The sequence below is a fragment of the Rhincodon typus genome, chromosome 4 (assembly GCF_021869965.1).
Source record: "Rhincodon typus isolate 14 chromosome 4, sRhiTyp1.1, whole genome shotgun sequence".
In the NCBI taxonomy this organism is placed as follows: Eukaryota; Metazoa; Chordata; class Chondrichthyes; order Orectolobiformes; family Rhincodontidae; genus Rhincodon; species Rhincodon typus.
Genome location: NC_063335.1, coordinates 71,080,320 through 71,102,330, shown reverse-complemented (window position 1 = coordinate 71,102,330; position 22,011 = coordinate 71,080,320). Strand labels below are relative to the sequence as shown.

At 40.0% G+C, this 22,011-nt stretch overlaps 1 protein-coding gene across 5 annotated transcripts in view; it reads left to right on the top strand.

The window, feature by feature from the left end:
• efr3a (EFR3 homolog A (S. cerevisiae)) overlaps positions 1-22,011 on the top strand; it is a 183,425-nt gene that overhangs the window by 104,605 nt on the left and 56,809 nt on the right. For all 5 annotated transcript variants that reach the window (XM_048595631.1, XM_048595629.1, XM_048595632.1 and 2 more), the window contains 3 exons: positions 10,872-10,950; positions 12,383-12,518; positions 13,926-14,075. In XM_048595631.1, the coding sequence (XP_048451588.1) occupies positions 10,872-10,950; positions 12,383-12,518; positions 13,926-14,075 (365 nt within the window). The remainder of the gene's footprint in view (positions 1-10,871; positions 10,951-12,382; positions 12,519-13,925; positions 14,076-22,011) is intronic.

Below are 22,011 nucleotides of genomic sequence, written 5' to 3'. Positions count from 1 at the left end.
CGTGTCATTCAGCCCAACTCGTCCATGCCAATCAGGTTTCCTAAACTGACAAATCCTATTTGACTGCATTTGGCCCATACCCCTCTAAACCTTCCTATTCATGTACCTGTCCAAATGTCTTTTAAATGTTGTAACTGTACCCACCTCTACCATTTTCTTTTGCAGCTTATTCCATATATGCACTACCCTCTGTGTGAAAAAGTTGCCCGTCAGATTCCTTTTAAGTCTTTCCCCTCTCACCTTTAAACTTATTCCCTCTAGTTTTGGACTCCCCTACCCTGATCTAGCTATTTAACTATGAACATCTCAAATTTTCTTTAAACCTAATTTTATTAGCTTATTTTTCAATTTTAATTGGTTATTATTTTTCAGTGAGTGAACTTCTGACATTTAATTTGTTAAAAATCTGACAAAATTATTCAAGCTGCAAGACAAGATTGATTGGAATTCTGCTTTAATTTGCAAAATGTTTGTTCGTGTCACAACAAAGATAAAGCTAGATGAAAGTGTTGTATTAGTATGTTCTGCACATCCTAATATAGTGCTAGCACTGCTATGAAGTGCTAATTTCTCTTATTCAAAATCTGCAATCAGTGTAGTGGTACCCAGTGTAATGCCGTTTATGAATCAAACCTTTTCGTAGTTAAATTTGTGAAAATATATGTACCATGTTTTATTCAGCTTCTAGCTAATCTTACTTGAATTGTAAAATTACTTAATGTATATGTTTTTTGCGCATTTTTTTGATGCTGACTACATGGAAGCGTGGCAGCTATGGAAACACCGGTTCTGAAATATTTGTTCTGCATTATTTCTGGTGCTGGCTGTGCGTATGCCATTTCTGTAAATGTCAGAATGTGCATGGGGAGAAATTTGCTGAATTAAATAAATTAGACAGGTTGAGCAGTCATTCTGAAATAATAACTAAGTGCTGGAGAAATTCAACAGATTTGACAACATCTGTGGAGAGAGAAACTGATTACTGTTTTGAGTTCAAAAAAAGAATAAAATTGGACTCAAAACCTTAACTTTGTTTCTCTATCCTCCGATGTTGTTAGACCTGCTGGGTTTCTCCAGTTCTATCTGTTTTTATTTCAGATTTCCAGAATCCATTGTGCATTGTTGCACAAGGGAAGTCACAAACTGTGTATTCCAAAACAGCTGAGTACATTTCATTTTCTCTTGGCAGAGAGAGTAAAGTAGAACGTAAACATGGTTCATAGGATTGCTGTCTTCCGTTCTCTGCACAAATGGCAGATTGCAGGTGTAGCATATCAACTAAGATGTACTGCAACAGAAAGGGATCCAGCTGGTATGTGACCATACACTTTGTATCATGTAGGTCTAGTCCCAATATTATGGCAATTACTGTTTTGCCTTTTATCTGTAATAGTCTGGCATGCCAGCTGCATTTGTGTTTCCGAAACAAACCGGAGAGTAAACACTGGTTGCCGAGGACTGATGGTGTGGACCTAGACTGTCATGCACAATCCACCCTATGATGGGCAGCAGGACATATGCCCTGTTGCCATACAAAATGCGACCAGGTACATCATTTGGTGCTTAAACCACTGTTTTGTCAGCTAAACTGCCTTGGGTGAGCTGTATGCTGTATGTTGGAGGACAAGCTATTGGGCTACTCTAACACCCTGCGTGCCCGTTTGACTGCTGATAGCACACTGCCATCATGGCTATGGGTGAGCTTGCGTAACTAAAATCTGAGCTTTACAGTGCATTGTTCAGATGTTGGCTGATTTCTGTTGGTGTTGCAGTGGAAAATGAGACATTGACTATTGGATACTGCATTTTGGTTAGATGCAAAATGTTCTCAGAAAGTTGACCAACACTTGCACACTGACAGTGATGAGGTTGAAACGCTCCAAAGTCCTGCGCCAAGCTGTTGCTGAACATTGCTGTACTGCTTGATCTTGAACATCGACCTGCCAGTACACTGAGTGTTTCAGTGGATGAACATTAATTTCTGAGGATTTACCTTTTGGTAAGCTTATGTCTGTACTAATGTGCTGCCCTGCAAGCGCCTTATGATGTCTCACCACATGCAAATCTCACTTGTAAGCTATCTTCCCAAAATAGTGCCAGTTTTTGAGCTGGTGGGTGAATGTGTGAGCAAATGATGATATTGTTTCTCCATTGTCTTCATTTATCTTCTACAACTGTCTAAGTTTCAGCTTTGGGTGAAAGGATGAGTCTGAAAAGGAAATTTAAAAGGAATACACACCTAATCAAATTGTAGATTTAACTACAACCAAGAAACCGGAAGTAAAAACTGCTATGAATGCATGGGAGGTGAATGAGTTAGATGAGAGATATTTATCGAAAAATAAAGTAATTGATTTTTCACCAAATGATAGAGCTAAACCCATAAATGTATTAAGAGGCACAGAAGCTATTCAAACTTTTTTTGCTGGAGAAGGATCTGGTTTTTCTCCTTCCCAACAGAATAAAATGAAAGAGAAGTGTTATCAAGCAGGATAAGTGAAGAGTATATCCCAGTACCATTATTGATAGTGAAGTTAGAGTGTGACTTGTTATCCGGAGCTGTGAAAAGTAGAAGTAGTAAGCAGTTACGTATGCTCCAGGAAATGATTTGGCTGGAATAAAAGTTAAAACTTCACCTTACTTTGCGCTTACTTCTTTAATCGTGAGCCTAACCCTCCCTCTACTGACCCCTTCTCCCGCCTCCAACACACCCCCTCCTCCTGGACACCACCCCAAGGCCTCCTACCGTCCCTCGACCTCTTCATCTCCAATTGCTGTCGTGACATCAATTGCCTGAACCTCTCCACCCGTCTCACCCACTCCAACCTCTCCCCCACAGAACGTGCAGCCCTCCGCTCCAACCCCAAACTCACCATAAAACCCGCGGACAAGGGAGGTGCAGTTGTAGTATGGCGCACTGACCTCTACATCGCCGAGGCCCGGCGCCAACTCTCTGACACCACCTCCTACTGCCCCCTTGATCATGACCCCACCCCCGACCACGAAACCATCATCTCCCAGACCATCCACAACCTCATCACCTCAGGTGACCTCCCACCCATAGCCTCCAACCTTATCGTTCCCAAACCCCGCACCGCTCGCTTCTATGTCCTTCCCAAAATCCACAAACCTGACTGCCCTGGTCGACCCATTGTCTCCGCCTGCTCCTGCCCCACCGAACTTATCTCCACTTATCTCGACTCCATTTTCTCCCCCTTGGTCCAGGAACTCACTACCTACGTCCGTGACACCACCCACGCCCTCCACCTCCTCCAAAACTTCCAAGTCCCCATTCCCCAACACCTCATCTTTACCATGGACGTCCAGTCCCTATACACCTGCATTCCCCATGCAGATGGCCTAAAAGCCCTCCGCTTCCTCCTGTCCCGCAGGCCCGACCAGTCCCCCTCCACTGACACCCTCATCCGCTTAGCCGAACTCGTCCTCACCCTCAACAACTTCTCTTTCAATTCCTCCGACTTCCTACAGAGAAAAGGGGTGGCCATGGGTACCCGCGTGGGCCCAAGCTTTGCCTGCCTCTTTGTAGGTTACGTGGAACAATCCCTCTTCCATACCTACACTGGCCCTAAACCCCACCTCTTCCTCTGTTACATTGACTGTATCGGCGCTGCCTGGTGCTCCCACAAGGAGCTTGAACAGTTCATCCACTTCACCAACACCTTCCACCCCAACCTTAAGTTCACCTGGACCATCTCTGATACCTCTCTCTCCTTCCTGGACCCCTTTATTTCCATCTCCGGCAACCACCTGGAAACCGACATCCATTTCAAGCCCACCGACTCCCACAGCTACCTAGAATACACCTCCTCCCACCCACCTTCCTGCAAAAATGCCATCCCCTATTTCCAATTCCTTCGCCTCCACCGCATCTGCTCCCGTGATGAGGCATTCCACTCCCGTACATCTCAGATATCCTCGTTTTTCAAGGACCGCAACATCGCTCCCCCCCCTCGAATGCCCTCGACCATATCTCCCGCAACTCATCCCTCACACCCCCTCCCCGCAATAACAACCAAAACAGAATCCCCCTCGTCCTCGTGTACCACCCCACCAACCTCCGGATCCAACGCATCATCCTCCGACACTTCCGCCATCTGCATTCCCACCCCACCACCAAAGACACTTTTTCCTCGCCACCCTTATCTGCTTTCCGGAGGGACCACTCTCTCCGTGACTCCCTTGTCCGCTCCAAACTCCCCTCCAGCCCCACCACACCCGGCACTTTTCCCTGCAACCGCAGGAAGTGCTACACCTGCCCCTACACCTCCCCCCTCACCCCCATCCCAGGCCCCAAGAAGACTTTCCACATCAAGCAGATGTTCACCTGCACATCTGCTAATGTGGTATACTGTATCCGCTGTTCCCATTGTGGCCTCCTCTATATCGGGGAAACCAAGCGGAGGCTTGGGGACCGCTTTACAGAACACCTACGCTCGGTTCGCACAAAACAACTGCACCTCCCAGTCGTGAACCATTTCAACTCCCCCTCCCATTCCTCAGACGACATGTCCATCCTGGGCCTCCTGCAGTGCCACAACGATGCCACAAAGGTTGCAGGTACAGCACCTCATAGTCCGCTTGGGAACCCTGCAGCCCAATGGTATCAATGTGGACTTCACAAGCTTCAAAATCTCCCCTCCCCCAACCGCATCCCAAAACCAGCCCAGCTCGTCCCTGCCTCCCTAGCCTGTCCTTCCTCCCACCTATCCCCTCCTCCCACCTCAAGCCCCACCCCCATCTCCTACCTACTAACCTCATCCTGCCCCCTTGACCTGTCCGTCCTCCCTGGACTGACCAATCTCCTCCCTAACTCCCCACCTACACTCGCCTTCACTGACTCCATCCCCACCTCTTTGACCTGTCTGTCTCCTCTCCACCTATCTTCTCCTCTATTCATCTTCTATCCACCTCCCCCTCTCTCCCTATTTATTTCAGATCTCCCTTCCCCTCCCCCTCCCCCATTTCTGAAGAAGGGTCTAGGCCCGAAACGTCAGCCTTCCTGCTCTTCTGATGCTGCTTGGCCTGCTGTGTTCATCCAGCTCTACACCTTGTTATCTAAGAATTAGTAGTTACTATTCTAAGCACACTGACACACACAGCGCAACTGAACCTGAAAGAAAAACCTTTCAATAGACAATCGCTAGGCAAAAGTTACCTTAACACACACCCACGGAACTCTATCTGCAAATTTTCAATTGAAAGGAGATAGTGAAAGGCGTAAATTCTCAACCAGCGAATGAAAGACAGCATCAGTGTGTAAACAACATTGTCTTATCAGCAAAGAACTGATGGAGACTTGACAGGGTGGATGCTGAGAGGATGCTCTTGTGGCTGCCTAGAACCATGGGCACAATTTTTAAAAATTGTCTCTCCCATTTGAGATAGAGATTTGTTTGTTTCCTCTGAAGGTTACAAACAAGAGTAGGCCATTTGAACCTTCGAGCCTGGTCTGCCAATCAGTAAGGAGACAAGGAAAGGAAAGCAAGCTGGTCTAGTTCTGTTAATACAGGATGGATAAGTACAACAGTGAGTAATGATCTAGGTTTGGAAGAATCCAAAATTTAGACCAGTTGAGTTGGAGATTTATTTAAAAAAAAAGGAAAGTAGTAACTAGTGGATGTAGTTTGCAGAATTTGTAACAGTAGCTACACTTTAGAACAGAGTATAAATCAAATAATAGTGGGAACTTGCAGGAAAGGTACTGCAGTAATTGACTTTAATCTTCACATCGATTAGACAAATTAAATTGCCAAAGGTAGTCTGGAGAATGAGTCATCATGTGTTTGGAACAGTTTCTCAGAAAAATGTATACTGAAACCTACCAGGGAGCAAGCTACGCTCGACATGTCAATGTGTAATGAAACAGGAATAATTAAAGATTTCATTGTAAACATATTAAAGGATCCTTAGGCAAAAGTGATCATAGCATGATAGAATGTCATTCATGCATGAACAATGTGGGCTGTAAATTGTTTCTTAAACTTAAATTATTTGTAAGGCGAAAGAAGACCGATTGAGGATTGGGTAAATTGGCTACAAGGAAAGATAGAGAATCAGTGGCAGATATTTTAAGGAAATATTTCATAAATCTCAAAAATTATGCAGCAATCAAGGTTAACTAAGGAAATTAAGTGGTATCAAATGAAAGAAGAAGCTTAAAATATTGTGAAGATTTGTGGTAGGCTAAAAGATTAGGCAAGTTGTAGAAACTAGAAAAGGATTGCATTAAATAAAAGGGTGAAATGAAAGTCTGAGAGAGAACTTGGAAGACAAAACCACAAGCAGTGAATGCTTTTAAAAGGATTTCAAAAGGAAAAGAGCTAAAGTAAGTATTGGCATCTGATGTGAAACAAGGAAATGGTAGAGACTTTGAACAAGCACTTTCCATCCATCTTCACAGTTGAAAAAAATCCTAAAACTAGTAGAAAATCTAGAAGCACAAAGGAGGGATGAAGCTGTGGGAAACGAATGGAACCTAAGGCTAACAGGTTTGCTCAATCTTGATGGCCTGTATCCTTAGTCTTTAAAATAACTGACAGCAGAGATAAGTGAGTGGGTTGGTTACAGTCTTCCAAAATTCACTAGATTCTAGAAGGGTCCCAGCAGATTGCCAAACTGCAAGTGTAACACCTCTGTTTTTAAAAAAAAAAAAAAGGAAGGCGGAAACTCGTAGACAACTTGGGCTAATGTCTGTTATTGGAAAATGCTACAGTTAATTTTAAAGTGCTGGTAACAGGACATTTCAGGCAGAGTTGGTATGATTCTGTGAAAAGCGAGTTATTTTCAGCACATTATTTATTTGAGGATGTAACAAGCAGGTGGATAAAGGAGAGGCAGTTTATATAGTGTATGTGGATTTACAAAAGATGTTTGATAAAGTGCCACATGTAAGGTACCTACACAAGAAAGGGATGATGTTAGGGGTGTTAATGTTAGGGTAGATAAAGAACTGACTAACAGGAAAGAGTGTCTGAATAAATGGGCTAGTTTCGGGTCGGAAAACTGAAATTAATGCAGTAACGCACACATTTGTGAACCTCAGCCTATCATAATGTATACTAATGACATGAATGAAGGACTGACACCTCTGAGATTGGAGGCTTGGGTTCAAGTTCTACGTGTTCCAGAGAATATTTAATAGTGAGAAACTGCAGAATGCTGCAGTATTGAAGGATTTAGGTAACCGTGATTCTCAAAACTTCAGCGTGCAGCTACAGCAAGTATTTAGGAAGTTAGTTTGGATGTTGGCCTTTATTGCAAGGGGAAACAGTATAAAAGTAAGGAAGTCTTTGTACAAAAGTACGTGGCATTAGCCAGGTAACACCTGTAGTACTGTGTACAGTTTTGGTCATGCTTAAGGAAGGGACATACTTCCATTGGAAACAGTTTAGAGAAAGCTCATGAGGCTAATCCCTTTGTCTTTTGAGGAAAAGGTGAGCAGGTTGGGCCTTTACTCATTTAGAGGTGATCTTATTCGAACACCAGATTTGGGGGGCTTGACGGTAGATGCTGAGGGGATGCCTGTTCTTGTGGAGAAATCTAGAACTCGGGGTATAGTTTAAAAAATTGCCAATTATTTTGAATCGGTCTTCTCTTTCAACCAATAGGAAAAGTCTCTCCTCAGTTCAGATCCCTCGTAATTTTTGAATTCTTGAATCAAGTTTCCTAAATATTTCTCTGCTGTAAGGAGATGTTTTTGTTTTCCCCTTTGGTGTATCCATGTAACTGGAGTCGTTCATCCTTTAAACCTTTCTGGGATCTCTTCAGTGCTTTCACACCCTTTTAAAGTTGAGCTAGAAATTGAGGATCAACCAATTTACAACTTCTTGGCTTTTGTACTCTGTTTAGAAAAAAAAAACACAAGATCCTGTATACTTTTAAAGTTAAGATAGTAGTATATGGAATACTTCCTTCATTAAGGTACAGATTGTAAAAACATTATGTAATAATGGTTAGGCCACAACTGAAGTACTGACTATGATTTCAGCCTTGCGAAAAACATGATCAAACTAGGCAGGGTGCCAAGGAGAATTCACAACAATGTTGCTAGAAATTAAATTTTTAATAATGAGGTAGAAGATTGAATAGGTTGACTTTTTAAAAATCTTTTTGGAACAAAGGAGATTGAGCAAAAATTTAGTTAACGTGTTGTGATGCGAACTGTGGGATTATATGTATAACTTTTAATGTTATTTGTTTGTGGTTTTTGAGTTAGTAAGCAGTGTGTCTGAAGTTAAGTATTTCAGTATCCATGGTGATATCTCTTATAAACAGTTTTTGAGGCACGGTTTCAGAACAATAAACTTGTATGCACTTCTGATAGACTTGTTTATTTTAGATTGTTAGACCTGTTATTGTAAATAAGACCTTGAAGAGTGTTAGAGAGTTGTGGAACGTTTTTAAGTTTTTAAGGGAAAAACACAAATCGGAGTGAGAAAGAGATCCTACTTTATTTTTTGACTTTGATTGGGACAACCCTGTAAAGTCCTTAGAATAGGATGGCTGTGTAGAAAAGTGCTCCCTAGAAGAGAAAGGCATGTAGGAACGAGATTATCTTAGAGTGAAGACTTAGTGTTCGTGTCAGACCAGATATGTTGGGATAAAATCCTGAAGAGATTACTTAGCTTTAAGTACATTTAAGCAGGTGTATTATAACTCCAGGAAGAATTTATCTAAAGTTCCAATCTAAACATTGAAGTCCCAAGTGACTTGAACTTGCTGAGGTGTTGGATACCTAGAGATACTGATGTTTGTATTGTACAAGTGTTTTTTGAGTACCAGTGGTGTGTTTTGTACACTATACAAAAGCCATTTTTTGTTTATTTTCAATTTATAAAGAAATGTTTTGGGCTTAATAGTGTTATAGTTTTACAGCACGTTTAAAATAAATCTGAATTTCTATTAGGTAAAGTCACTATAGTCTTGCCAGACCATAGAGCTGCTCTCTCATTAGAGAGAGATGGGTGTCGGTGATTTAACCTGAGGGTTGTCACATCTCAGGCAAGGGGAGAGGTTGAGATGGAGAGTCCTGATGGTAACCTCAGCCAGTGTGGGATTTGCACCCAGATTGTTGACGTTACTCTGCATTGTAAACCAGCTGTCCTGCCAACTGAGCTAATCAACTCTATTTGTATTATAAGTAGATAGTTTGGATAATTTTTCTTTTTGTTTCATTGAAGCAAAATTTTCCCTATTACATGCTTGTATTTCAGTGAGAGACCACTTTGTTAAAAGCAAAAATAAAAGATCTGTAAGGCCATTTTCCTGTCTGAAACCTGTCTTGCTCAGTAGCAACATCAGCTGTGATCATAACAGTATTCCAAATAATAGGGGCCTGGATAGAATGACTAGAATTGACTTGTTTTCCTTAGAAAAGAGGTCTTTAAACAGGTGCTATATCTAAAGTAATTGGCAGAAGGATTGAGAGGACATTTGTTTTCTTCAAGAGCATCAAGGTTTGCAACTCCCTAGCTGAAAGACTAATGAAGGTTTTAAAAAAAGTACAAAAGATAATAAGAAGTGCAAATGAAGTGTCATAGGCTAAAGGTCTGCAGATCAAAAGGTAGAAAATTTAATTGCACTGGTTAGCTTCTTTTAACCTGGCAAAGACATGATGGGCTAACTGGTCTCCTGCTGGACCTTCAATTTTCTGTGTTTGATCAGCAGGTATAAGGTGAGTGTGTGGGCGGAGAGGAGTAACCTGTACTCTGCCTACCGCGGAGATCCCTGCCATCATACATACTAACACTAAGCCAAGTTTGCTCATTTCACATCCCCTGAAGTGAACAATTAGACATACCAGATCCAGCAAAGACTAGGAGTTCGAAGTATTAAAGATCTATATACCTGACCTAGCATCTCTGGTCCAGCTATTCCAGTTCCAACAGTGTTGTTTATCATGCGGAAGTTTGCCGAGGCGTATTTAATGCGAATAAGAGAGTGAAAACAAGATAATAGGCTACGATCAGTAATTTAATGTTGTTCTGGTTTTTGTTTATTATTGTGAATTGACTTTGTTAATTTTATTACCAAGTGAGAGTTATCTAAAGTGTTATCAGTAAGTTCAATGATGAGGTTATCACAATATTCCAAAAAATTGAGCGACTAGAAGTTAAAAAGCAAAAGGAGAGCAGTGGGTTGATTAAACATTACTGTTGCATCTTGAGAAATTATGCACCACACAGAGAGGAATCTGTTGAACTGCTGCAGTCTGCTAATGTCAGAACCCCATCCCAGTTGCATTTTTGCAAGAATATGTATGTATTACTCTGTAATGAAGTAATCAATCTGTCTTCTATTTCAAACAAAAATATTTTTGGGTGCATTAAGTAAACATAATTTTTTTTCTTATAATGGAAAAAGGAGGGTTTTTTTTTAAAAGCCTTTGAAAGGTAATTGGATTTGTGACTGCAAAGCTGCATAATTTACTGGTTTCTGTATTCTTTCAACAACATTGACATAAGTCCACACCCAAAAATGGTGTTTACTTAATTATTGTCTTAATGAAACTATGGTTAATTCAGGGTACCAACAGACTCATTGCAGAACTGTTTCTAATCTAAAAGAATAGTTAAAATATACTTATTGCATTGTGATCTTTGATTTGCATTCAGTATGCTTTCCTCTTCTTCCTTTTAATAAGTAAACACGGAGTCATTAAAGAATATGGTGCAAGTAGTACAAATACTCTGGTAAATTATCTAAATTAAATGTTGATCTTCTAATTTGTTCTTATTTGTTCTAAATGTACTGTGTTCATGTTATTACCCAGTAGATTATTGGTTTTTTGCTAGAGTCTGCAATGCATCTCAACTGACTGCTAATTGAGTTTTTTGTTATTACATTTGTAGTCATTTAGACAACCATCAGCTCTGGGACCCAAATGCATTTGCTGTTTCCTGTTTCAAAATTACAATGTATTCTATACAGGTGAGTATATAAGATTCTTCATTTTGCAAGAAAGAAAATGCTTGGAGCTGTATAATAATGCATTGTCTTCCTCTCCATTCAACCAAAGTGTTTTTTTTATATAATGATCAACTCTAATGATACAAAAGCTTGATTGTATTTTGATTTTATTTCCACGTTCTATTTTGTGACCAAACTGCACATGGCTGAAGAGGTTTCAAATTTACATTAGAAAATTTTTTGAATACAAGCGTGAGATTTATACTTCAGAGATGGTATTTTAACTTTTTACTAGCGTCTAATGTATTGCTGCATTCTCAAGGAGATGGATCTGTCACTTATCCATTAGGGTTAATGTTACTTGATTGCATTTCTGATGGGAAGATTTTCCCCGCCAGGAGATTAAATCAAGGGTTAAGACATATGTATCCAAATTGCTAATGGGCCCTAATAGTTGGTAAAGCTCCCTATAGGACGTAATTTCATAAAAATTGTTCCCCTTTTGAAGTAAGATATTCATCCCATCATCATGTTTGAAGGTCGCAAAGGTTGAAGTCTAATTCAGGTTTTGGTCGATCGGAACCCCCAGGATCTTGATAGCGGGGGATTCTGTAATGTTAATGCCTTTGAATGTGAAAGGAAGATGGTTCAATTCTTTTTCACGGAAGATGCCATTGCTGGCACTTGTAAGCATGAATATTACTTGCCACTTATTAGCCAAAGCCTCAATGTTGAACAGGTCTTTCTGGATGTGGACACAGACTGCTTCAAGTCTGAGGAGTGAAAAGTGGTATTGAAGACTTCACCTACCGATAAACTTCTCCACTTCTGATCTGATGATGGAAAGAACGTTATTGATCAAGCAGTTGTAGATGGTTGTATCCTGAGGAACTCCTGCAGTGATGTCCTGAGGCTAAGATGATTGACCTTTGACAACCAAAACCATTTTCCTTTTGTGCTTGGTATATTTCCAACGAGTAAAGATCTTTCCCTAATTCTAGTTGACTTCAGTTTTGCTGGGGCTGCTTGATCCTGCACTTGGCCTAAGTGATCTTTGATGTCAAGGACAGTTACTCTTGCCTCACTTCTTGAAATTAACTCTTTTACTTGTGTTTGAGCCAAGGCTGTCATGAAATCAGGAGCCAAGTGGGTTTAGCAGAGCTCAAACTGAGTGACAGTGAGCAGCTTATTGACCAAGTGCTGCTTGATAGAATGGTCGATAATTCCTTCCATCACTTTGATGTGAGAGTTTTTGGTTTCTCCAAAGTGCTTTGTTCAATGAACTTTATATCATGTACTGTAGCTTGCATTTTAAACCAGATTGTTGCTTTCATTTTAGGTACTTTTCTAATCAACCCGTTCATTTGCTTGCATAAAAATGTTTTCACTTTTGCTTCTATTTCATATAAAAAATGTTTGTCTAAATTTTATTTCAATAATTCCAACATTGCAGGCTCAGCATTCTCATCACGTCATTCAGCAGATTCTTCGACATCTGGACACTCACAACAAGGATTCTCCAAGGGTCCGAGCAGGCATTGTACAGGTCCTTTTAGAGACTGTAGTTATAGCAGCGAAAGGTTCTATTGGTAAGCAAAACTGACATTTAGGAAAAAAATTCATAGACTTGGACTGCTTCCATTTGGTGCAGAGGATTAATTTTCTCTGTTTATTTCTTCACCACACATGCACTGGTCACATTTATGTTTTTAATTGCCCTACTATTTTTCTGAACATAACACTTCCAGATTTCAGTTGTAGTCTTGTGTAGAGTGTAGGCTACCTGACACTAATGAATGGAAAGTTGAACAAATCACCCAGCAATTAAGGAACTTCCTTTTAGACGTGTCCTACAGAACATTTAAAAATAAATTGTACTACCTGCGTTGTTTCCAATACTTTTCTAAGTGTGTACCATTGCCTGTGTCTGCTGGTGATCGGAAATGTTCCGAATCTTCCGAGCAGTGGCAATGATGAGTGGTTTACCACTGCACTTCAAGATTCCTCCAACCTGATGTTGCTGCATATTTCTGGTCTTCTGGTCCAGGCTGTTAAAGAAAAACAGCACAGCATCCTCAGGGAATTCTGTCAGAGCAGAATTGGGTTGGGACAAGATAGCAAAAGCCCTTCTTTTTTCACGAGTCTGGGTACCTGTGATAAGTTTAAAAGTGCAGTCTTTGAATATTAGTTAACAGATGGTTGAATGCATAGGTAGGTAGGTCAATGGGTGAGGGTCAGATAGTCAGTTGGCAAGAAGGCATCAGCAGGGTTAGTGTGGGGAAGGCAGGACGCGGTAAGGAGATTAGGAGAGAGGATTGTGGTATCATTTTGTGCAGTTGTCCAGGTGTTAGACCCATTTTTAATGTATCTGATTTTTTTGGGTAACGATCCATCTAAGTACCATGGAACTGTCCAAACTTTATGGCTCTAGCACAAAGTCTAAGACATTTGCACAGGATCCAGGGAGCAAGAACTTGCCCATGAGAAGTTTAAAATTCCTGCCCATTGATCATTCCACAGGGTCCCAACACGCAACTTCATTTGTAGATCCAGCCTCTGAAGTATTGGCCCAAGAGTTAGAATTCACCTTCTCTCCCCATTTTTCTGAAACTGAAAGAAATCAGATAATTGCCTACTCCAAAGCTCAATAAAGTGAGCAAAATAGCGCTGCCAGTTTTCTTCTTAAGTAAATTCCCTTGGATTTTTCCCAGGCAAAGGAAGCAGAAGTTGTTGTACAAGCCTTGTGAACTACTTTTCAGTCTGTTGGCTTGATTTCCTTTTGTAGTAATGCTTATTGAAATATAATTTTATTGTTTTTGATATTGCAAGTGTTTTTAGTCAAACTGTGAAGAAGACAGATTTCTGGCTTTGCATGTGATCAGGATTGAATAATTTTGAATATTTTTATTTCACTGTTTCTTCTTTCCCTAAAAATAAGTTACCCAGTCAATACCAATGTTTAAGTGAATACTAATTTGATCTTTTTATTGAAATAGGTCCAACTTTTTTGGAGGTGTTTAACACATTATTGAAACACTTGCGCCTCAGTGTTGATTTTGAGTTATCCGGCGAATGTAGTTCTCCAGGTGGTTTTTCAACAAGCAATGATGAGAAATTAGTTCAGGATACAATTATCCAGACCATTGGTGAGTACAGGAATCAGCAATGTGAAATTTCCATGTCATTTCTGATTACATTAAATTGAGCCATGATTCTCATTGTGCATACTATCTATATAAATCTTGGTGGGATAGAGCACTAAACCTCAAATCCCTCTCATGTCATGACTTTATACTAAAACTGTCTTGATAGTTTATGTAGATTGTGAATTTGCAGTTATATTTAACAACCAGCAATCCCTTAAATTTCAAATAAAAGTGCCTTAATTTAAGTACAGCTACATTTGCAAACATTCTAATAAGCAATCAGGAAGATGTTTTTCTGTTTTGTAGAAATGAGATTCTTTTTAGATACTGAATGTTTACACTGTTAAGCTATATCTTCAAAAATAATTTGACAGGCCTATCAGCTAATTTCATTTCAACACAATTTGTGTTTCCTAATTATATCCACAATGGCAGTGTTTCTAATTGATGCCCACATTTCATTGTCTTTTGCTCGGACTAATGCCTATGTGAGGTCACTCAACAAATATTCAACCTGCTGACTTGTACTCTCAGCTAGATGATGATTGAATGTTTTAGTACTTGTGAATTAAATTATAAGTATAGAGGGCAGCACAATTGTTATGATGAGTTGATGGGATCAGCAAGCTCAGTTGGCTAGACAGCTGGTTGCAACGCAGAGTAATACCAAGAGCACAGGATTACTTCCCATATTGGCTGAGGCCACCAGGAAGGCTCGCTCTTTTCAATCTCACCCCTCGCCTGAGGCATGATGACCCTCAGATTAAACTCACCCCTCTAACGAGGGAGCAGTCTCTGATCCTTCGGGTCCATGGTAACATTCACTTTCATGATTCCGAGGAATGCTAATATTATTATGAAGTTAATTCCCATTGGATTCAAATGTATTTTCGCCAACCAACATCGGAGTAACTACACAGTCTTAACAGATTTACAATATTAATGGTAGAGTGCAATAGGAAATAAAATGCATGAAATGAAATATATTTCAGCACTGTCCCAAACCTGTCACTTGCAGTGTGGCAATAGTGACAGTAGCTTCTTACCTGATGCTTTTTATTTCTTCATCTTAAACTATTTGCACCACTACTGTAAATAGTTCTCGTGATGGACTTACAGCCACTTTTGATTTATGCTAGCATCGTATATCCAGAATTAACAAGATGCTCAAAACCATATGAGGGTATGTTCTATTCCTAATGTGTTAGTAAACTAAATAGTAGATGTCCCTGCTGGTTGTGTTTCAACAGCAGTTGGCCATGTAATATTCACCAAACTTAATAGCCTGCCTTCCATATGTAAAAGAAAAATCAAATAACCTTGTTAAGAACTCCTTAAACCCCAATATTATACTATCCACACCATAATACAGTTTAATTGGACAGATAGATAAGAATAGGCAGACGTGTTATATTTCCAAAGTGATTAAAACTGGAATATATTGAAATGCTATAATTGGCGAATACCCTTGCCCACTGTTGTGATCCTGCTGCAGACCATTAATCATCAAACATGATTTCCCATTTGCAAATCCATGCTGACTATGCCAGTCAGATGATTATCAACCACTTGTTTCTTTATCCTATCAGTTATAATAGATTCTAGTATATTCCTACTACTGATGGAAGGCTTAACAGGTCTGCAGTTCCTGTTTCCTTTCCCATTCTCTTCTTAAATAGTGGGATGACATTTTCTACCTTCAGATCCGTAGGAATTATTCTATAGAATTTTGGAAGATGCTGTGTGTTTATCAACTTTCACCCCAATAATACGTCCAGTACAATCTTCTTAGTAATGCTAATTTCATTCAGCTCGTCATTCTCTTCAGACATTTGGATCTCTACTTCTGAGAAATTTCTGAATTCTTCCTCCATGAAAACCGCTGCAAAGTAATCATTTAGCTTCTCTGTCATTTCTGTCTTCCCCATTATAATTTCTGCTGACTCTACTTCAAATAGACTCACATTCGTTTTTAGTTCAATGTTTTCTTTTTATGTACCTCTCGAAGCTTTTGCATTCCAGTTTTGTGATTTTTGCTAGGTTGCATATTCTATTCTTCCTTTTGTTATCAGTTGCTTGGTACTTCCTTGTTGTATTCTATAAACCTTCCAATCCTCAGAATTAGAGTTATTTCTTGCAACTTTATCAGCACTTTTTAAAAAAAAAAAAAAAAAAAATCTTATGCACTGAAAAAACTTAATTTGATAGCCACAGTTGACTGTCATTTTTTGAGATTTTGCATCTTGAAGAGCATTTACTTTCTGATAACAGCACAGGATGTGAAATAGCTCTTCAAAGACTGTGCATTACCTATATACAGTTATGCCTTTTGATGTATTTTCCCTATCCACCTCTGCCGAATTGTGCTTCGTTCTTTCATTATTTCCTATATTCAAACTTAATACTGTTGCTACAAAACCTCACTTTCAAGCATAACAGAAAATTCTATCAAATTATGGTCGCTCGTCTCTAAAGGTTCTTTTACAACAAGATTGCTAATTAGCCCTTTTTATTATTACCTTAATACTAGATTTAGACAGCCATATGCTGCTCTGGAAAACCATTTCTAATATAACAGAAATTCATCCTCCCCAGCTTCAGTGCGAAATTGGTTGACCCAGCGTCTATATGCAGGTTAAAGTCACCCATGAAAACTGTGTTGCCTATCCTTTATGCTTCTCTCGTTTCCTGATTAATGCCACATCCCACACTACCACGACTATTTTGTGACCTATAATTAACTCTAACCAATAGCTGCTGTTGCTTGCTGTTTCTTAGCTCCAAACAAATGGCTCATAATTGTTGTTCTGATCTGACGTCCTCTGCTGTTATCAATGCAACTCCATTAATTTTTCTTTCTCCCGTATCGTTCCTAAACATTTAATATCCTTGAATAAAAATAGAAAGAACTGCGGATGCTATAAATCAGGAACAAAACCAGAAGTTGCTGGTAAAGCTCAGTAGGTCTGGCAGCATCTGTGAAGAAAAAATCAGAGTTAACGTTTTGGGTCCTTCTGAGGAAGGATCACCAGACCCAAAACATTAACTTCGATTTTTTTCTTCACAGATGCTGCCAGACCTGCTGAGCTTTTCCAGCAACTTCTGGTTTTGTTCCTGATATCCTTGAATGTTCAATTCCCAGTCCTGGTCACCACACAGCCATGTTTCTGTAATGACAATTAGATCATATCTATGTATTTCCATTTGCGCCTTCAGATCATCTACCTCATTGCAAATACTGTGTGCCGTCTGATGGAGTGCTCTTAACTTTGTTTCATAAAATCCCTACAGTGTGGAAACAGGTCTTTCAGCCCAACAAGTCCACACTGACCCTCGGAGCATCCCACACAGTCCTATCTCCTTTTAACCCACCCACATCCCTGAACACTTTGGACAGTTTAGCATGGCTAATCCACCTAGCCTGCACATCTTTGGACTGTGGGAGGAAACCGGAGTTTTTCTGACATATTTCTGCTTTTGAAGCATACCCAATGCTCAGCTTTGTTTCTCCTACCTTTTGGTCCTCCTGCCATTTTTTTCGACTTCCTATTGCTAACTTTACTTTCTTCTACTTTGGGTTACTCCTCAGGTCCCCACTCTCCAGACAAGCTGGTTTAAATCCACCCCAGCAGCACACTCGAATCTCTCTGGGAGGATATCGGTCTCAGTCCGGTTAAGGTGTGACCTGCCCAATTTGAACAGGACCTACCTGCCCCAGAACCATCTGAATCCCTTAAATTTCTGATGCCTTCCTTCCAACACCAATTCTCCAGCTACATGTTCAAATGATCACTCTTCTCATTCTTGCACTCTATAGCTTGTCGCACCTGGAGTAATCCTGGGACTACTGCTGCCAAGGTTTTGCTTTTTCATTTCCTTCCTAACTCCCTGAAATCTTCCTGCTGGACTTCATCCCTCTTCTTACTTATGGTGTTGGTACCAATGTGGACCATAACTTAATGCTGATCACTTCTCCCAGAAGGATATCCTCCAACCACTCCCTGACATCCTTGACCCATTGGAGAGACCGCACAACATCCTGGTGTCATACTAACTAGCACAGAAGTGCTTATCAGATCTCTCATGATTACTATTTTGTTTCTTCTTCCTCTTCCCATATACAGCTGAGTCACTTATATTGCAACAAGCTTGGCTCTGACTGCATTCTTCTTAAAAATCATTACCTTCACAAGCTTCCAAAATGAAATCCAAAATGGATCAGCAAACATGATAGACAGGACTTATGTTTACCTGTGGGGTAGTCATCATTTTCCCTCTGTGTGCTTCTAATCTGAGGTGTTTACGTTCTACCTTTTGTGGATGCACAACAGTGACTCTGGACACTGCTCAAGTCCTGAGATTCAGACCTCAAGTTTGTGCAGTTGGAGATACCTCCTGCAGATATGTTTGTCGAGGACATGTGGCATGTCCATAATATCTCTCATTCCACATGGTATGCACTCCATTTGGCCTTTCTGATCTGCCATTCCATAACACTCTAAAATCTATTTGTAACGCTTAGAATAAATGTGGACATACTATGAAAACTTAAGCTGACAGAAAAAGAGAGAAAGAAATCTAGAGATTTAAACCAATTCTAAATATCCAACTTTCACTTTAAAGATTGGTTAGTAGGTTCGGTAAGTATTTCTAATCAACTGTTTTCCTGCACTCATGACGTCATGTAGCTATTGATTTCAATGCAGATAGGCCTCTCAATCCACACCTTGTTTTCTTTCCCGCTCATCTCTTGCTCTGGAGACTTTATTTCTTGCATTAAACCTTAATTAAAGCACCTCTTTTTCTCCCTCTACCCCAAAGTCTGTCTTTGATCCATATTTTCAGTTACTCAATGTGTCTCTGTCTCGGTCTCACTCTGACAAACGTCCCCCTCGTTCTGACCATGTGACCTACACTCGTATTGATAATGTTTGCCTTGTAAGCTGTTGAAACTGCAAGGTGGAAAGGATGTAGCCAAGTAAATTGGGTTCTGGGATCTGAGCCAGCAGGTCAGGTAATTCTGACAATCGGGTTACAGCATTATGAAATTAGCAGTACAAATATTAACAACGAATTGTAATAAGAATGTTGAATTCACGGGGTCACTTTTAAACTTGCTGCTTCTCTTTAAAACAGAGGAGGAAAAACTTTTCTCCGAGGGTACTAAATCTTTTAAAATCTTCAATATCTACTGAAACCTGAAAAAATGTGACTTCAAATGTGCAGTAGTTAATTTTAATGCCAGAGAGTTTGACTGCCAGTGCAAGAAGTTCACATGGCTTGAAGTCTCTGAATAGAGAGCCAGGCAGTGAGATATCACTTTGCTTCTTGAAGCTGTTGTGGGATTGATGCAATGTGTTATTTTAACACCAAATTTTGACCCCGCGTGGTATTTAGATTTATACAGTACCAGTTTGATAGTTTGGTAAAGGCCTTTTGATCCTCAGAACACTTCTTCGATTACGACGCAGGAGGAGGCTGTTTGGCCAATTTTGCCTGCAAAGGCCCATCAAATGAGCATTATTACCTAGTGCCAATCTCCTACATTTTCCATATACCTTTGCACATTATTTTTATCCAAATAATCATCGAATGCCCTTTTGACTGCCTAAAGGGAGTCTGCCTGCGCCGCTTCCAGGCATTTGCCTTCCATATCCTAAACACCTCGCTCCACCCTTGCTTCTTTTGCAGATTACTTTAAATGTACTTGTTCATTTTATGAATGGGAACAGTTTCTCCTTGTCCACTGTATCCTGCCCGCTCATGATTTTGAAAACCTCTATCAGATTTTCTCTTAATTGTCTTCTCTACAAGAAGAATAGTCCCAAGTTCTCCCATCTGTCCTCATAACTGAAGTTCCTCATCCCTGGTACCATTCTTGGAAACAGTTTCTGAGCTTTCTCCAATGATCTGCGTACCTTTGCACCCAGGTCCCTTTGCTCCTGCACCACCTTAGAATTGTACCCCCTGTTTTATATTGTTTTTCAATGTTCTTCCTACTAAAAGTGCCTCTGCGTTGAATTTCACCTGTCACTTAACTGCCTACACCACCAGCTTGTCTATGCTCATCTGGAGTTGTATACTTCCACCATTTACAGCTTTTTCAAGTTTTGGGTCATCTGCAAACTTTGAAACTGTCACCTACAACCAAAATCTAGATGTATAGTATATGTCAGGAAATACAATCCATTGCTGGGTAACTACAAACCTCCCTGCAGCCTGAAAAACATCCATTAGCCACTACTGGTATCACAGTATGGAGTTGGAGGAACACAGCAGGCCAGGCAGCATCAGAAGAGCAGGAAAGTTGACGTTTTTGGTCAGGACCCTTCTGAAGCTGTTCCTCCAGCTCCATACTGTGTTATCTCTGACTGCAGCATCTGCAGTTCTTGTTAACTCTCATTAACCATTACTGTACTCTCTTTTTTTCCCTATCGCCTCAGCCAATTTTGTATCCATGTTGTTTTGGTCCGTTTTATTCCATCACTTATAACTTCCCTCACAAGTCTGTTGTATGGCACAGTATCAAAGGTTTTCTAGAAGTTCATGTTATACCACATCAACAGCTTTACCCTCCAAGCCTTTCTGTTACATCTTTAAATAAAATTCTAGCAAGTTGTGTATTCCCCTTTAAAAATCTGTGCTGGTTTTTCTTAATCACACATCTTTTTTCATGTGACTGCTAACTCTATCCAGATAATTGTGTTTAGAAGCTCAAAGTTAAACTGACTGGTCTGTAATTGCTAGGATTATCCTTGCAATCTTTCTTGAACGAAACAATTTTCCAGTTTTCTGGCACCTCCCCCAAGTCAAGGGAAGACTGAAAGATTATGGCCAGTGCCCCTGCAATTTCCCTTGCACCTCCTTCAGTATCCTTGGATGTATCTCATCCAATGTCAGTGCCTTATCAACCTCCAGTACCAATAGTCTATCCAGTACTTCTTTGCTATCAATTTTGAATCCTTCCACTCCCTTCTTACCCCTGAAGTTGTCTATAAAAGATAGAACCTGAGAAATATCTCTTTTAAGTGAACAATAAACAGAAAACTTCGTAGTCTTAGCAGCATAAATTATCTTTTGAAAAGATTCTCTGTTCAACCTTCCCTCTACCATTAGAAACGCAAAGCAGCATTTGTAAGTGTGCATTTTTTTTAAACATGATCCTGCTGGTTATAAATATCATGAATAATATGTTTCAGTCTTTTGTGCCTGAATCTATAGAATCAAAGGCATGTATGTTGCTTAAAATGCTGAGATGACAGCATTAACTATTCTTAAGCCAGCAATTAAATATTGATGTGAAATTTCCAAAAGTAACATATGCAAACATATTGAGCTAGTTTTAAGGTCAGTAATTACTGTGAAGCTAGCAGTAGTGTACAGTCATAGAACAGTATAGTACAGGAACAGGCCCTTTGGCCTACCATGTCTGTGCTGACCATGAAACCATTCGAAACTAATCCCATCTACCTGCACATGGTCCATATCCGTCTATTTCCTGCCTGTTTGCGTGGGTGTCTAAATGCCTCCTGCCAGAAAATGCTGTTAAAATATTCTCAACGATTCAGTTGTTTCCATAGTGATACCAAGTATTAAACACTTGTGAAGTTGTTGTTTCACCACATTAATTGAGTTTAGTTTGCATGTATTTGGGTGCATGTAGAGGGAAGAAAATCCCCGCATGAAACAACACCCGTTAAAGAGTCCTCAGTAAGGACTTGCAGTGAAAATAGTTAATTGCTAGCCTTTAATTTAATTGATGAAAAGATTTAATTGCTAACTAATGATAATCTCAGACAAGTATTGCTATGTGATACTGACCTTGCAGCCAAGTGGTTATTCTGTCAATTGTAGTGGGCTGCATGGCAAAGAACATTGTACATTGGATATTTGTACATCACCTAAATGGTGGACAGTTTATGTTTAATGCTATCAA